The sequence below is a fragment of the Anas platyrhynchos genome, chromosome 3 (assembly GCF_047663525.1).
Source record: "Anas platyrhynchos isolate ZD024472 breed Pekin duck chromosome 3, IASCAAS_PekinDuck_T2T, whole genome shotgun sequence".
NCBI classification, from domain to species: Eukaryota; Metazoa; Chordata; class Aves; order Anseriformes; family Anatidae; genus Anas; species Anas platyrhynchos.
In genome coordinates, this window is record NC_092589.1 from 54,524,079 (window position 1) to 54,541,236 (window position 17,158).

Here is a 17,158-nt window from a genome sequence, read left to right on the forward strand (position 1 = left end):
TTCACTGTTACATAAAAGAAGGTGGATAATTGAAGCCTTCAAACTCGCATTGAGCGTGCCACCTATGGCATCTTCTTGTGATAGCTGTCATTTTGTCCACCAGGAATTTCAGAAAAATGTGTAGGTGAAAATCTGGCTCTGATGACATCATTGGGGTTTTGCAATCAATGTCACAGAAAGCAAAAAATTACCACTATTATGCCTGATAATTATGTTCAGCTGACACCAGTTTTTTTAATCACTTCAGCCAAAGATGTCAGGGAACACACTATATTCTCGTCATCTGCAGTAGTCCTTACTAAAATTCTGTACCTGAAATTATGAACTAAGTATGTTGATTAGCACTGTGACATAAACTAAACCAACAGGAAACCTGCAACAAACACATAGCAATTTATTCAAAATCAAGCACAGAACAATGTTACTGAAGGAGACCTGTAGCTATGTCCACATATCTGAGGTTGTATGACTCATTTCACAGTTTACACAGCTGCTTTGTTTACCTGAGTTACGATTATATGCTCTAGGCTTTATCTGAAAGGTGTATCTGAAAGGTGTTCTCTGCTTCATGTCCGTTTACTGTTTTATAAACATTTATAAAAAAAAATAAATATCTGCTGGCCATTTTCTTTCAGGCATGATGTTTAAATGAAGAAAAATTGTGTTGGAATTTTCAGAAATTTGCAATGTATTGCAAAAATTACTGTTTATCTGCATAAATAGCAAGGAAAACCCTTTCTGGGGCATTGGCTTAAATGTACTAGTAGAGCTTAAAGAGGCTTAATTTAGACATACAAGAACTATCTTTACTCTGTAATGCAATATTAATATAATTTTCTGTCTTAAATATTGGAATCTTATCTATTAATTATTGACAGGTATGGATAGATGACAAAGCATGCCAGTGGATAAATGCATATATTTGAAAGGAAGATGTTTTTGAGTTGATGCAGCAATAAAGCAAAAAAATCAAGCATTGTTTTATTCTTCAGTGATGAAATCAAGGTATTTATTTTGTTTGGTCCACATGTGACTTAGTGTCAATCTGGTCCTTAACTGTAAGCAGCTGCACAACTTTGCACTTTCTGAAGGATAGGTAGTTAACACATTTAGAAAATTTCAGTATAAAAACATGTTGAAAAAAAAAAAAAAGGCTGCCCCCTTAGAAACATGTAACTTCAAAAACTTCAGAGAAGGCACATTTTCATTTGTGGATGGATTTCAAGGCAGACCTTTAGAAATGGAAATGCTTAGGGACAGTGTGTACCTTAGCAACAAGAAACTAAAAGACTATGTCTACCGGAATGTACACAGAATATAGAACAGTGTAAATATAATAGCAATAAATGCAGATTTACAAGCTACTAAAGTCAATAGTTCCTTTATTATTCTACAAGAAAAGATAAAACATAAATCATGTTATAACTTTTGCTTGCAAGATTGAAATCAATATCTATACCTAGTAGATGTTATATATTTAAAAATATGTATATATATAGAGAGAGAGAGAGACTTTTTATATATGTAGCTATTTTCTACATCAATGGAAATTACTCAGGAAAAATAAGAAAAAGAGTATAAATTAAATGATTATTATTTTTATTATATATATTTTTAATCATACACATAAAGGCTGCATATGTGTACACTAAGCACTAAAAGAGAAGTCAGAATAATTTTTCTTTAGCTTATGTGAAGCCTTACTGCTTTGCATGTTCATGTACCAAGTGTCATCACTATTTCAGGTTAGTTAGGAAGTGTGTAAAAAATCTGTTCTCCGTTTTGGCCTCTATCAAAAAAAAAAAAAAAAAAAAAGACATAGAATGTGATTTTAATGCTAAATATAATAAGAACTAATCACCTTGATTTGGCTGATTTGTTTGTCCAAAGGAGACGATGTTGCTTCCAAAATTTCCAGTTCTTTTTCTTTTTCAGCTATCCAGATGGACAGAGCTTCAAAATTATTGCCAAAAAGATCCCACTTGTTTTTCACCATTTCCATGCTTTTAATACTAAAATTAACCAAATTAATTAGAGAGAATAAAAAGTTTAATATATTAAAACTCCCTGTATTCTTGCTAGAATGTAACTAATTCAATCTAAAGGAAAGGCATTTTAAAAACTCTTTATTTTAGAAGACTAAGATGTGAACCTAAATTCAAACTTGCCTCTCAGACTGTGCACATGATGTCAAACCGTTATGTTAGCCATAATGGGGACACCTGTGTTTTCCGAGGCAATAATTTCATATTGAGACAAAGAATCAACAGATATGACAACTACCTCAAAGTTAATATATTTATATGTTTTGAACCATCCATTATAGATATGTTAAAGAGAGAGAGACATTCACGTATATCTTGGAGAGAAAAAAAAAAAAAAAAAACAAACACAAACACACACACCTTTTTTTTCCTCACAAGTTAGAAGTCTAAGACCCTTATAAGACCTAACAGAATTAACTTTCAATGTAGAAATTTTTTTACTGTAAAACCAATCTAAAGATACCAGTACTAACGTGGGTCCTACACACAGCTTGTAAAATATGCACTTTCCATTTCACTGAAAATATGAAAATTTCCTTAGAAAAGTTTGAATATTACAAAACTCCAAAATATATGTTCCTTTTAAATATAGCCTTCAAAAAAAAAACCAAAAAACAAAAAACTTTTTTTTTTAAGTTTTGATTTTTTTTTTCCCCTCAGTAATGCTAGAGGAAGCTAAGAAAAGATGGCAGTGAAAAAAAATAAAAATGGCCTTTTTATTTTTTCTTATTTATTTTCAAAATAAAAAATTCCTCTTCCTATTCACTGGCATAATATATGTATGTAGGATACCTTCAAATTACTGGGCCAACCTTTTTATTAATGTGAGTTACAACATATCTTTTACACATTGATTATGTGTTCTGCAGATTAACTATAGAGAGTTGTATATATTCATGGGTTTTGCAGAAGGGATTTATTTCTTTATTATCTGTCATATCACAGTATCACAGACATTCTGTATAACTCATACATTCAACTAAACCTGTTCCATACCTAGATCAAAAGGGGATATCAGCAATGGTTTCCATTTAAAACTAGATTACATGTTATTAAAAAAAGTGAATATTAATTTTTGGAAGGATGAATTTCCTATATCTAAATTATGTAAAATCATACAAGCTTTTTCAGTAACATTGGAAAACAAAAACCAAAACAACTTCATAAAGTATTCAGGAAGATACGGTAGAATATTTGATTTCAAATCACTCTAATACACTTGCATAAAATGGTACCCAAAAAATAAAAAATAAAAAAATAGACCAACAATAATCAGAAAGTTGCATCTGCTGCACAGCCTTGTTATGTTCCATTTTAGAGCTCTTCTCTGTTCTTAAAGGTGTTCTTCTGCATCAGGAAGAAAAGGGTACCAACTAAACTCGTACCAACTAAACTCGTACCAACATGCTGACATGACAATGGTCAATAGAGGAAAAATCAAAAACAAAAAACACAAAACAGTAATGCTGACATTGTCTTTTGTTCATATTCAGATGGAATACATGGTATTCCACCACATGGTGTCTTCTTACACTTGTATAATAAATTAATCTACATAGTAAATCCACTAAGACATCTTTTGTGAGCCTGCTCTTAAATACGAAAAAAAATACAAATTTCATACATGCATACAAGTGCATGTGTATATAGAAAAATGTCAAAAGCTGAAGCACTCTTGAAGAGTAACACTGAGCTGAGTAACTTCTGATTACTTAGGAGAGAGGATGAGACTTTCACAAGTACTGAAACCTACAAATATTTACAGCATTTAACAACATTTTCTTGTAGTTTGAATGTCACACTTTTAAACATAATTTGGCAAATTATGCCTTCTCATTTGTGATGGCAGAAGCAGCTTTTGATATTGTCCATGAAAAAAATAATCTGGGCATTCAGCTAAGATAAAGGCACTTGACATTTCTGTAGAGAAAATGGAAAACTGAAAATTGAGGCAAATATGGTACTGTTCTCATATTTGCACAGAGATTTTTCTTTCTAAAAGATCATAGAACCTCAAGAATGAGATTAATTATCCCTTCTTCACAAGACTGGGGCTTAAAGGTAAGAACCGTGACAGGTTAAATGTAACTACAATGATTTTATAAATTATGTGTTATCAAACAAAGATTAAATTTATTTGCACATATTAACCTTTTGACATATTTGGTACTATAATCTGGTAGTTATGCCATGGCAAGCTGAAAATGACAGAGCTGATGAGACGACACAAAATGTTGGGCAAGGGATTCTAGAGATCTGATTCAATCTTATAGTGGAGAATAAATATTAGGATTTATTAAGAACATACTCTTCTTCAAGAGTAACTTCTACTTTTTTCACTTGTTCTTGGATAGATTTTGCCTGCTGTTGAAGGGACTGCTTGTTCTTTGAACCAAGATGTATCTCAGAAGAATTCTTCACCAAGTTCTCAGCTTGTACAGTCATGGCTTCAGCATGTTTAGAAAGTTCCTGTAAGAATGAAAGACATATTAATACAATTACGTACAGTTTTATATATTCAAAAAATATTTTTGTCTTCAATGTTTGTTCTTGGAAAAAAGCATTGCACGGGGTTATGTGCGTCCCATATGTATATTCCGAATGTGTAAATGCACAGAAAAAAACACCTCCCAATTCATTTTCAGGTTGCATTTAATAAATATTCATTTTAACAAACTCTATCCAATGAAATTTGGAAAGGAAAACTATGTATGTTCAAAAGGTATTAACTCAACTAATGGAAATTTATTTTATAGCTCTTCATTTTTTTTGTTGTTGTTGATTGTTTTAAATGATTTTTTGAATATTATATGCTTTCAGTAACCATATATTGCATAATATTGAACATATATTGCATAATATTGCACTACCCTTTGAAGAGATGACTTTGTAGTATCTTGTAGCTTGTAATTTCACTTGGTTTAATAGCTATTTTCTATCATACATAGTAAATGTGCTACAGAACAATGGATTCAGAGAAAAGCAGGGTAGATGTAATGTGGTATCAGGTTCACCACAGGGTAAAAATGTCATGAAAAGCACAGCACTATGGAAAGTCGATCACATATATTACTTCTGTATTAGTAAATAAAATGGGCTGGGATAATTTTCTTTTATTAAGGGCGAGTGTCATGTTATGGCTTATAGATTCCATACAGTGGAATTCTCTCTTTTGTCAATGATGACGTGCCAGAGCTTGATACTGTTTAGCTTACCAGTATAGACAATTACCGAGCATAAAATGGGAAGTCTTTAAAATAATTTTACCATTTTATACATTCAGATGCAGATTTTGAGTAATTCTTCATTATGTTTTTAAGAGAGAACATTTTACCTCTGAAGTTTATGTAGTCTCTAAACTGTATACACAATTTATATCAGCATTAACAATAAAATATTGTATGCAATATGCTCAGAACATGTTAACCAAAAAAGGCAGAAAGATATCTCAGTTCCTGTATCTCATACAGTGAATACCTTTGTCTGATCCAGTTCTGAAGAGAGGCTATCTAAGCTGCTAAAATTTAAGATACGTTCAAGTGCAGAGCTTGCTTGATTAAGGTATTTTACAACTGTTTCTTTGTCCCTTTCAAACTGCTCCCATTTATTTATTGTGACCTACAAAAAGAAAACAATAACAAAAAGGAAAAAACAAACACACACACACACACACAAACACACAAAGACAAAAAGGACAAAGAAGAGAAAAAAAAAAAAAGAATTAGAAGAATTTCATTTCAAGTTACAGAAAAATTAAAAAAAAAAATCTAACATAATGTAATTTCTCCTGAAATGCCACCTACTCTACAGATGAAACTGTTTTGAAACCCCAAAAAAGAGTTTTTCTTTGCATATTCACACTGTTTCACTGATTTTGCACACCGTTCAATCTGTAAGGTGACAGAAATATTTAAAACTTATATTTGAATGCCCTTTAAGTCTGAAGTGCTGACTGCAGATGCTTATGTTTATGGTGTCAGGAAATCAGTAATATCTAAAAGGATTTTATGAAATAAAACCTTTCCTTGGACATAAAAATCTGTTTAGTTTTGATTGTATTAAATTTTGACCAACATTTTATTGACTAGCATTTTATTACTAGATTATGACAGGATTATGACAAATTAATTATGACAAAATAATTAACAAATATTTTCTTGATTCTGAAGTAAGGCAAAGCAAAATTAAGGTTTCATATATAGGATTCTTTAGAAAAAAAAATAGTTTTGATAATAAATTGTTATTTTAAGAAGTTATTTGGGCTCTGTTATACATGTTATTTTTCAGTCAGTAATTAGTTATACAGCTGAATGTATTCCACTTGATTTTTCTGTGATTTTTTATTTCCTTCTCCAGATATAGGATGGCAACAAGTATTCCACACAGTAGTTGTGAGGCTTATATTTGCACAACATCAGTATTTTTACTCTATCAGTCTGGCTTAGTACTCTCAAATAAAGGTCCTCGTCATCTTTAATAACTGGGGGTGATAATTAACCCATCCAAAAAATAAATTCATAGATGTCTACTTAAACTTGTGACTGAAATGTTGGGGGACTTTTAAACATTTCCAAACAAAATGTTAGTTCTTTATTTAGAAGTATCTAGAAGCTTCAAGAAGTTTTGATGCAGACACTGATCATGAAAACCTCAAGGATCAAGATTTAAAGGTGAGAATGAAAGTTCTGACTTTTTATATATTTTCTTACTAATAAAAAAATAATAATGGAGAAGAATAAAGCATATGTTTTTTTATTTCTACTTGCAATGACCCACCTGCAATTGCTCTTCACGTTTCTCCATAGTCTGCTGCATGTTCTCCAGTGTTCCTTCCAACTTTAGTAAATCCTCCTGCATTGTGCTTGGCAGTCCACCTTCAATCTGCAACTGTTTAGCTTGGAAAATCTGCTGTTGCACATCTTGTCTCTTTGCACGGAGTCTCCTAGTCCTTTGCTAGAAGGATTCATCCAACAGGAATTATCAGACTTTTTAGTTCATTTGGGAAACTGGCACACTGAAACCACTTTCTGTGGTTTGCAATGGGTGTGCACTGAAATTAATAAACAGAGAAATAAACTGTGCAAGTATTACTTGAGTCACATATACTCATACGATATATGACATGAATTCCAAAAGGTGTATGCACCTCCTGTGTCATAGAAATGGACGAGGGAGAGTGACAATATATGGCCATTCATCCAAAGAAATGTTTTAGAAAGAAGAAGTAGCAACAGTCGAGCAACTGCAGCAGTACCCTAAAGTGTGTGCATTCCTCTTGAGTGCCTTGAAGTATCTGCTTCTGCTCTGTATCCTTTGAAGAACATGTTGGAGCCTTGGACTGATTAAAGCAATATATCAGCTTGCTTATATAGCCCCTTTCCTAACGTGCCTGACCCATTAGCAACCTTGCTATGCAAGCTTTGCCCAGTCAAATCTACTCTGTTCTTTGTCGAAGTATTTTTTCAACATAACAGGCTTTATATGAAAAGAGATAGAGTAGTGTGAGAACTCAGGGAGAAGATAATTGTTCCTACTACCTATCCTATGATGAGTAAGGATTGCAGAATATTGAAAGACCAATATGAACCTTAACACATACAACAGCTTTTAAAACACCAAAGAGTTCAGATAAAATAGAGGCAAGACATCATAGTGCCTGATTATGACTCTTGCAAGCTTTGATAGAGAGAGCTACATGTATGCTGCTGGAGTTATGGAGCTATGGCTACATAGTTCAGTAATTACATACCTCCTGCCTTAAAGAAAAAAAAAATCAAATATGGACATATATGGAGAAATTGCCCTACCTGATGATGAAACAGTAGTTGCTGAGCTTGTAATAAACTTTCAGTATCCAGGATCTTTTCGGCCTCTGCTTGGGCTTCTTTAGAGTTGTTGATTAACTCTTCAATTGCACTTTTAACTTCTTCTTTGTACTGAACACAGTCTCCAAGAGTGCCTAGTGTCTTTTCAATCTACAGTTAATGATAACTTTATGTATTTCATGTTAAAAGACAAATCTATATTGTAAGGACATGTATATGAGTGGAATACTTTTTGTAAAAAAATGAATTGTTTTACAAAAGACTTCCAATATTGTCTTTAAAAATTGTAAAGACTGAATTGTCTAAATTTTTATATCTCTAGAATTCTTAGTGTACACCTTTACCTTTACATTGGTGAGTGATTGTAGCCTTAAAATATGGCTGTAGAGAGCTTTGTCTTGTTTAGACATACCATACTATACTATATTGACATAAGGTGGATAGCTGTCTAAATAGAGAGAGAGTGCTAGGCACTGAAATAGGCTCCTCAGGGGAGTGGTCATGACACCAATCCTCCTGGAGTTCAAGCAGAGTTTGAGCAACACTCTTAGACATACAGCTTAATTTTATGTATCCCTGTGTAGAACCAGGGTTTGGACTCTATGGTCATTGTTGACCATTTCCAACTTGGGATATTTTCTTCTGTTACATTTTTAGATTCAAAACAAGTTTAGATTCTAGTTCTTAAGTTCTTGTTGTAGTTTCATGAACTTGTGTTCCAAAAAGCAAAAGTACTTTAATATATATACATGTATATATATATAATTAATAAGGTATCTTATTTATTTATTGCCATCACTTGGAAATCATAACATTGGTTCTCCCCAACTTTCCAAACATACTTTTCTGATGATGGGAATTCAGAAAATTTTTATTAAATACATGTAACTTTTACACATTTCGAACACTTATGAGGTCTCTACAAGGACTGACATTAACAATGAAATCTGAAACCTTTCTCTATACTGAACTATTTTTCAAATTGATTTTTTTTTTTTTTTACTGTAAAAACTGTGAAGTGGTAAGATCACTAAGATCCCACAAACCTCAAGAATTCAGTGAATTCTGAGAAGTTTTACTTCTTATTGACTAGAAACTTCCCATGATTTCAGCAGTTCCAGTATCTCATTACCATTCAGACCTCAGATATTTGTGTCCTTTTTCTGAAAATTCAGTGCATGCTTGAAATCTAATTGATTTGAAACCACCTCACAGTATTTCCTTTATTATTTCAGTATAAATGATACACAAATTAAGATTAAAAACAAGTTGTATATCCAACTGTTGATAGGTTTTCCCAATTTTAATTAAGAACTGATTTTAGAAAACTATTTTTTGCCTCTAAAAATATTGACATTTTGATTCTATAAATATTTTATTTTGTAGGACACATTCCAGTTCTGACCAAAAAATAAAAAAGGATCTATTATAAAACTATTATAATACTGTTAGTATCTTTTGTCTGCTTGTCTCACAGCTTTGCTACCCAGACTGTACAAATGTTTTTTGTTTATTTTTTTCATTGCTGAATGCTTCCAGTTTAATTAACATGTATATACATATATATATATACATATAACATATATACATATGTTATATATATATATATGTATATATATGTTATATATCAGGAAACTTGTGAAGCCATGATTGATGTCATTTCACATGACACTGTAAATGGAGATTTTTTTGTGTTCCTCAATCTGTACCTCAGCCAGCAAATCCAGGAGTCCCTTGAAGTCATTGGAAAGTTTACACAGCTCATCCTCTGTTTTCTTGGCCTCCATATCAGTACATATTGATGTCAGAACAGCAAGTCTAGATTTCAGCCAGCTGTGATTTTCTCCTTGCTTGTTAATATGCTGCCTGATTTCCTGTGGAAGAATCAAAACATATTTTCTTCAAGTAAGTAAAATATATTAATGAGTCACATTCATGGCATCAATTCAAAGATTAGTGGTATAAACATACTATTTTTGTTCTTATCTTGAAACACTAAAAACGTAAAATTTTTCTGCTCACATACTATTTTGTTCCAATCAGTGGCTAGTGTCTTGCATTTGCTCCACAGATTTTACAGAACTGTGTTTTATAAAATAGCAGTAGAATTATTTTTCCTCACAAACTAGCATTTTTACCAATAGAAGATGGATAGATAGTTAATATGTATATATTTTTCATATATTGACCAAATTTCTTAGTTACAAGTTAAATCTTAAATTTCTCAAACATAAACATCATATGATATAAGGTTCTACATATTTATTCTTCCATTTTAATATATATTTTTTCAATCTTTCCATCCAGTAGTTATTTTCTGTCTTTATATCAATGCTGGTAGCAGGTAAAGCTGTCAGCAGGTAAACTACATGAATAAATTAGACTCTCTGGAGCAGAAACACCCATTTAGCTAACGGTCTTTCTGCTTTATCAAGCAATTTATTTTATTATAAATAAAAATAATTTTATTTCTCTACACAGTTGGCCTTTACAAACTGTTCATGACTTTCACACTAAGTTCTATGTTATGTGATATTCCTATTTTGGCTTCTAATGTGTGGAGAAAAAAAAAAAAAAGTTAAGGTAGTTTGAAGGTCTAGAAGCACTGAATCTTAAAAGCATTCTACTATTTCTCTTACCATTCACCAATGCAAAAGTGTATGGTAGACTATCTCTGCCTCCCCTATTATACTACTGTAGAAGAGAAGTCTTATTATAGAAGTTTTCCCTAAATGTTCTGTAAATGTAGGGCAATAACTTGATCCTTCAAAACCACCCAGTCCAGAAATTTTGGCTTTTCTTTGCACTGCACTCTTAACTGTACATGCAGCAGAATGAGGGGTAAGTATTTAGTGTACTTGCTTCTATATTTTGAATGGTCTGAACATACTGGTAAAGGGACCTGCCATTCTCCGAATTTCTAGAATTAGGAACTTACACCATGATTTGCTGCACATGGAATTTTGTCCTGGGAATATTTTTAAGAATTCTAAGAATCAGCAGAACTTTATCCGTGGTTTCCACACTAAAACAATTGCAATGCTTCAGAGTACAGTTTTATTCAGAGACCCAGTATCAATGAGTGTAGTTTAGTTAGAATATAAGCTCACCCCCACAGATGATTTAAACTGCTCATATTTGGCAGTATCATTGACACTTTCCTTTATCTTCTTTAGTTCTCTTTCTGTTGATGAAATCCAATTTGCCAATTCAGAAAATCTGAAATAAAACATCACATAACGCATTCAGCTCTGGGGTCCCCAATATAAGAAGGACATGGGCCTATTAGAATGAGTCCAGAGGAGGGCCATGAGGATAATCAACAGGCTGAAGCACCTCTCCTATGAAAACAGACTGAGGGAGTTGGGGTTATTCAGCTTGGAGAAGGCTTTGGGAAGACCTTATAGCAGACTTCCAGTACCTAAAGGGCACCTGCAGGAAAGCTGGAGATGGACTCTTCATCAAAGAGTGTAACAATAGGACTAGGGGTAATGGTTTTAAACTTAAAGAAGGTAGATTTAAATTAGACATTACAAATAAGTTCTTTACTCAGGGGGTGGTGAGGTACTAGAACAGGTTGCCCAGAGAAGTTGTGGATGCTCTGTCCCTGGAAGTGTTCAAGGCCTGGTTGGATGGGGCTTTGAGCAACCTGATCTAGTGGGAGGTATCCCTGCCCATGGCAGGGGGGAAGGAATTATATGATTTTTAAGGTCCTTTACAATCCAAAATATTCTGTGATTCTGTCATAATGCAAAGCAAGGAAAAAAGACAATGATTACCACTGTTAAACGGTAACCTCTTAAATTTAAGCTAATAATTATAAAACCTTCAAAGCCCCACTATTATTTGTAGAATCACTACATATAGTTAGCTTGAAGTCAAGAACACAGATTTATCATTCTTTACATGGTACTGATCTATAATGACATTTTGAGGAGTGATCACACATAATGCACTACCAGACCCCTCTAGGATTTGGGCTAACACCTGTTCTTATAGCCCTTCCAGGTGTCTGAGTGTTCTGTTAGTTTTGCGTATGTGCTGTCTATCTGGGACTTCAGCTCCTTCAGGATTCGTTGGCTACTTTCCAATGTAGCCCTCACTGGATCAGAAACTGGAAGTTTTTGGCAGAGTTCCTCAATCCGTTGTAGTCTCTTCTCACACAGATGGTAAGATCCCTTGTCACCGAAGAACAGCTGATGGGAGAAAAAGCAGAAAATTCAATAATAATATAATTGGCATAAATCACAAAGCATATCTATATCTTTGATGTAAACTGGTCATACATGATGCTACTAGGTCATACATGCTCCTACTAAGCTTTTAGGTATTAGCATGAAAGGATAAATTCCAAATGATTTTATTTATTATTTATTTATTAATGAAAGGTCCAAAGCATTGAACTGATTCAGTTGTGCACAGTGTTTGGTGGCTTGATTTGGTAAGATGTGTTTATCATTTGTATTCAGATGTATTTCTATACATGCCCACTTGGTGGTGTATAGTTCATACCATGTGTTCCTCAATCATCCTTTCTTTGCCTTCTCTGGTTAGCACCTTGTTCTGACGAGCTAGTTCAGCTTTGCACTCCTCCACTGTGACCAGAAGCTTGTTTTTCTGCACTTCAATCTTCAAATGAATCAAATGATATGGAGCTTCTGTTTGAAGATCCTACATTCCCACAGGGGCAATAAACAAGAACAGAAATATAACAATACACCCATTACCTCAGTGTGAAGTAACTGCAAATAAATTATCTAACAACTAATATAGAAAACAAGGCATCTTAGATGTTTTAGATCTAAGATGTCTTTTAGAAAGATGATAAAGACATATGTTTGTGGGATCCAAAATATGTAATTATAAGGCAGATCTCAGAGAAATCTTGGCTCTTGACAAGATATACTAAGTACTTCCTGTTTAAAAAAAAAACAAAAACAAAAACAAAAACAAAAACATAATAGTGAACCTATATTCACACCTGCTTTCAGAGGTTCCTTTTTGCTGCCAGTGAGAACCTACTCATTCTTCATTCCAACTCTGACCTGAAACATGTTGTAAGAGGCAAAAATTCTACAGCTTATGAGCAATGTTTGTTTATTTGTCTGAGTTTGTTCTGTTTGTTCAGAGTTTTTAGCAGAAGACTCAATGTAAACTGATAGCTTGATTTCTTGCAAATTTGCCTTCCTAAGGTTGGGAAAGTAATTGCAGTTGTCCAACATCAGCATAAAGTAAGAAAAGCTAGCACTTACACTCAACAAATGTTCTTAACACAGGTATCATTATGCTTGTACACAGGGGAAGAAATTAAGGTTTCATAATTGTTTTCTCTCATTTCCTAAATTTTGACCACTTAAATTATCAGTGCTTTTTCAGGAGGGTATTTGTAGGTGTAGGTGTATCTAGTGTAGTAAAATACAGATTTTTCTCCAACTGTATAAGAAGTCAAAGACTACAACTATTTTATTTATTTATTTATTGTAATCTATATTCAGCATATAGGTCATGCAGAAACTTTCCCAAGTTAAGACTTAGAATATCCAGAGAAATCATTCAATGTCACTAACCTTCCACTGCCGATGGAGTTTCCTTACAGCTTCCTGCAGGCTGTGTTGCTCTTGTTCAGGAAGGATGTCAGTAAGTTCATCACAAGCTTTCAGGAAGGCATTTAGGACTCTCTGATCCAGCTGGTTAAAGAATTCCTGAGTTTGAAGTGAAAGGTGAAAAGTCAGATGACAAAACTGGTTATTGATATGATAACCTGCTAGCATGAAGTTTCTTAACATACACTGTAAGTTTCAATGTCACATCTGTTACATCAAAGAAGTAGAGTTTGAACTAAGGAAAACTTTGTCTATCTATTTATAGTCCAGCAAATTAATTTATTCTGGGGCACTCAGACAGTACATTGATATGGTGTTTTAACTAGAATAGCTTTTAAAGCCACACGTGTAAGTAATTGTTATAATACACAAACAAATATTCATTCCTCTGAAAACCCAGCAGTGGATGTCAAAACACAGATTAACGCTCTCACTCCAACCAGTTCTATAGGCAAAACCAACCTTAATGGCTAAGGGGTTCCTCTCTCCACACTTTCTGGTTGCTTACATTTTATTTTTTTTTAAATCTTAACATTGACCAGGTCTGTATCACTTCAAAATATGGAAGAAATCTAAGAAATCTATGTCAATTTTAAAATTAAATAGGTTTTTCACTTATATGTCATGCACTTAAAGATTTCCATGAGGAAAATTAGAGAATGTACTCACACTATGCTTCCTGAGAAGTTCTTCAGGATTTCCTTTTTCTTTTAAGCAACAATTGGCAATCTGTATAACTTTCTCCAATTCTGCTCTAGACTCCTCAAATTTCTTCATCAAACGGCTATTTGCTTCTATATTTTTTCTCCACTCACCAGCTTTCCTGATCATATTCTGAGTTATAAACAAAGAAAATTAGTTGGCACTTTTTCACAGCTTTTTACTTACTCTTTTACCATAATCTTACCTAAAAATGCATTTGACTGGTGTCACTCTTAAAAATACATTTCGTTCACAGCTGCTCCTCTTCTTCCTTTCATGTTCCCGTTTTCCCTGTTTTTAATACCTATACAAAGACTCACCCTAATGTCATCCTTGATTCAATTAAAAATGGATAGTTATTCAATACAGATGTCTGTGATACTTGCAGAATGCAAATATGTAGCCATTTGGCTAACATTTATTTCCCAAAGACTGTTTTCAAACGTAAAACAGTTGTTGTTTTGTTTAAATGTGTGTCATTGCATTTCTCATTTTATCAGACTACCAGTTTCTGCACCAACCCCTGATTAAAAAATGAGGGGAGGGGATAGGAGGGAATAGACAGATAAATATGGTTTAACCTATGGATCCAACCAGTTCCATGCCACAGATCTAACCTGGGGGTTTGAACAATAATCACTCTAGTAGGCCACGTCAAACCATCTAAAAGGCTGCTTAAAAGAGACTTATGTTTTTGTTGCTTAGTTTGTACTTCTCTTGTTTTGAAACCTTAGTCAAACTCTTTATTATTCTGCCTTGCATTCTGTCCTGGTGCACTGCATCAACCAGCAGTTACAATCCATAAACAAATAATAAATATTAACAGGACAAATGAACAGTTCACCAGTTCAGCTGCACCAAGGTAATTCCAACACTGTGTACTAACCACACACTTTACTATCCTTGCTGATTACTAACCCAGTGTAAAAGAATTACAATAGTTTTACCCAGTGAGCTAATCAAATCTGTAGCTGTCAATTTAAACATCTTGCTAAGCCTTTTTAAAGGTTCCAGATAAATTTGTGTAAAATAATAAAATCATATAGGAATGTAGTCTTTACATGAGAAAAGACAAATTTCCAGATCCATAAATATTTTAAGCCCAGAGATAAATCACTGTCCATCTTTATAAAACCAGAATAATTTATGTTTAAACATGGTAAATTTATCAAGACAATTGTATCTGCCTCTGTAAACACAAACATAACTTAGATGATTTCTAAATGGTAAATCAAAAACTACAGATCTTTACGTAGAACACACAAAATACAATATACATTTTGAAATCCACCTCTCAGGTACAACTCTTCACTGACAGATGATTGTCTGCAGGTTGAAATTCAGTTTAGATAGCCTTATACAACAATACAACAATTACAACAATAATTGCCTGAAAATAAATCTAACAGCACCCAGCATCTGGAGATCACCCAAGAAAATGTTTGAGTTTGTGACAGGCTGGGACTAAGTAGCCCTGAAAATATCAATATTACTAATAACATAGTAATGTTCTAATAATTCTAATAATAATGTTCTAATAATTCTAATAAGAATTCTAAAACTAAAGTGGATTGTAGCCCTAACTGCATTTTTACATTAACAAATGTAAATTCTGACTTCATCTTCATGATCTGCATTTTCTGATGAAAAACAAAGCTCCAGACCAATAGCAGCAATTGCAAATCTTTCTGTCTTCAATGCTTTATGTTAAAGTGAATGTGTGGGAATATAGGAGTAAATAATTAGCCAAGATAAGAAAGTCAGGAGAAAAAAAAAATGGCACAGAGCTAGTGGGTGGATTCTCAATTGCTTGTTTCAAAGGAGCCTGAGACATGTGAAAATTCTCCTTAAATCCCAGGTTTCTCAAAAGGCCTGAGGCAGCCTAACCTTTGAATAACTGCATGGAGAAGATGACCCTTATTCCCCTGACCACTTGTTACCTATAGAGCTACATAGCAATTAAATGGAGATATGGCAGGATGAATCAGCTGCATATTAAGAAGACTTCAAAAATATGCACCAAGGTTTTACATAAGTACCTGAAAAGTAATCTGAACTTGTGTGACTTTCTTCTGAAATGTTGACTGATGGAAATGCTGCAACGCTTCACTAGAAGCCACGCACTGCAGGATACTCTGACTATTTCTCTCAATGAGGGACAAAGCTTTCTTGCAGTTTTCTTGATAAGCTACCAAATCCTGAAAGAAAGAAACATATATCCACCCTGGCCAGGAATAAAGGAGAGAAAAGTTTGGCAAAATAACAGGACGATATTTTTAACAAGAAGAATAGAAGGGACACAGTCAAAGCACCTCAAAAAAAAAAAAACAAAAAACAAAAAAACAAAAAAACAAAACTACAGAAAATGTTAGATGGAATGAAAAATAGAGTTCTAGCTATATGTAAAATAAACAAACAAAACAAAAAATAAAATAAAACGAACAACAACAACAACAAACAGACATGTGCCAAAGCCCTTTGGATAGCTTTGTAGAATACATGTCAGTGCATAAATCTCTGTTTTGATTTTACGTGATGTCTGTATTTATATTACAATTCTAATTTTGCAGTGAAAATAGACATCAGAATGACAACTCTCAAAAGCAGACTGATGTTGCCTTTCAACAAATTAACCTTTCCTGTCAGTAGCCTTCATATAAATGAGAAGATTTCAGTTCCTTGATGGCAAACAACCGCAGAAGAAACATGAAATTTTATGACGACATTCTGAGATTCTGAGTCTGGGCAACATCAGGAAAGAGGAAAAGAGTACTCAGACTGCTTCTTAACCAGAAGACTGCATTGTTCATGTACAGAAGAGGGCTGTTATGATTGAACAGTCGAACTCACTAGGTCATTTTTTTTTGCCCAAGTACAATCAAAGCTTGAAGTCACTGGAAAAGAAGACCCTTCTCGTTGACAATCTCTTCACATTGCAGGCTTGAAGTATTTTTTACGTATGTATACATAAAGCACGCTAATG

General features: G+C 33.4%; 1 protein-coding gene across 2 annotated transcripts in view; it reads right to left on the reverse strand.

Annotated features, from left to right (window-relative positions):
* SYNE1 (spectrin repeat containing nuclear envelope protein 1) overlaps positions 1–17,158 on the reverse strand; it is a 308,749-nt gene that overhangs the window by 193,782 nt on the left and 97,809 nt on the right. For both annotated transcript variants that reach the window (XM_038177603.2, XM_038177600.2), the window contains 12 exons: positions 16,215–16,373; positions 14,143–14,307; positions 13,438–13,572; positions 12,383–12,541; positions 11,858–12,066; positions 10,981–11,089; positions 9,580–9,744; positions 7,853–8,020; positions 6,822–6,998; positions 5,523–5,663; positions 4,354–4,514; positions 1,862–2,012 (listed from right to left, as the gene is read on the reverse strand). In XM_038177603.2, the coding sequence (XP_038033531.2) occupies positions 1,862–2,012; positions 4,354–4,514; positions 5,523–5,663; positions 6,822–6,998; positions 7,853–8,020; positions 9,580–9,744; positions 10,981–11,089; positions 11,858–12,066; positions 12,383–12,541; positions 13,438–13,572; positions 14,143–14,307; positions 16,215–16,373 (1,899 nt within the window). The remainder of the gene's footprint in view (positions 1–1,861; positions 2,013–4,353; positions 4,515–5,522; positions 5,664–6,821; positions 6,999–7,852; positions 8,021–9,579; positions 9,745–10,980; positions 11,090–11,857; positions 12,067–12,382; positions 12,542–13,437; positions 13,573–14,142; positions 14,308–16,214; positions 16,374–17,158) is intronic.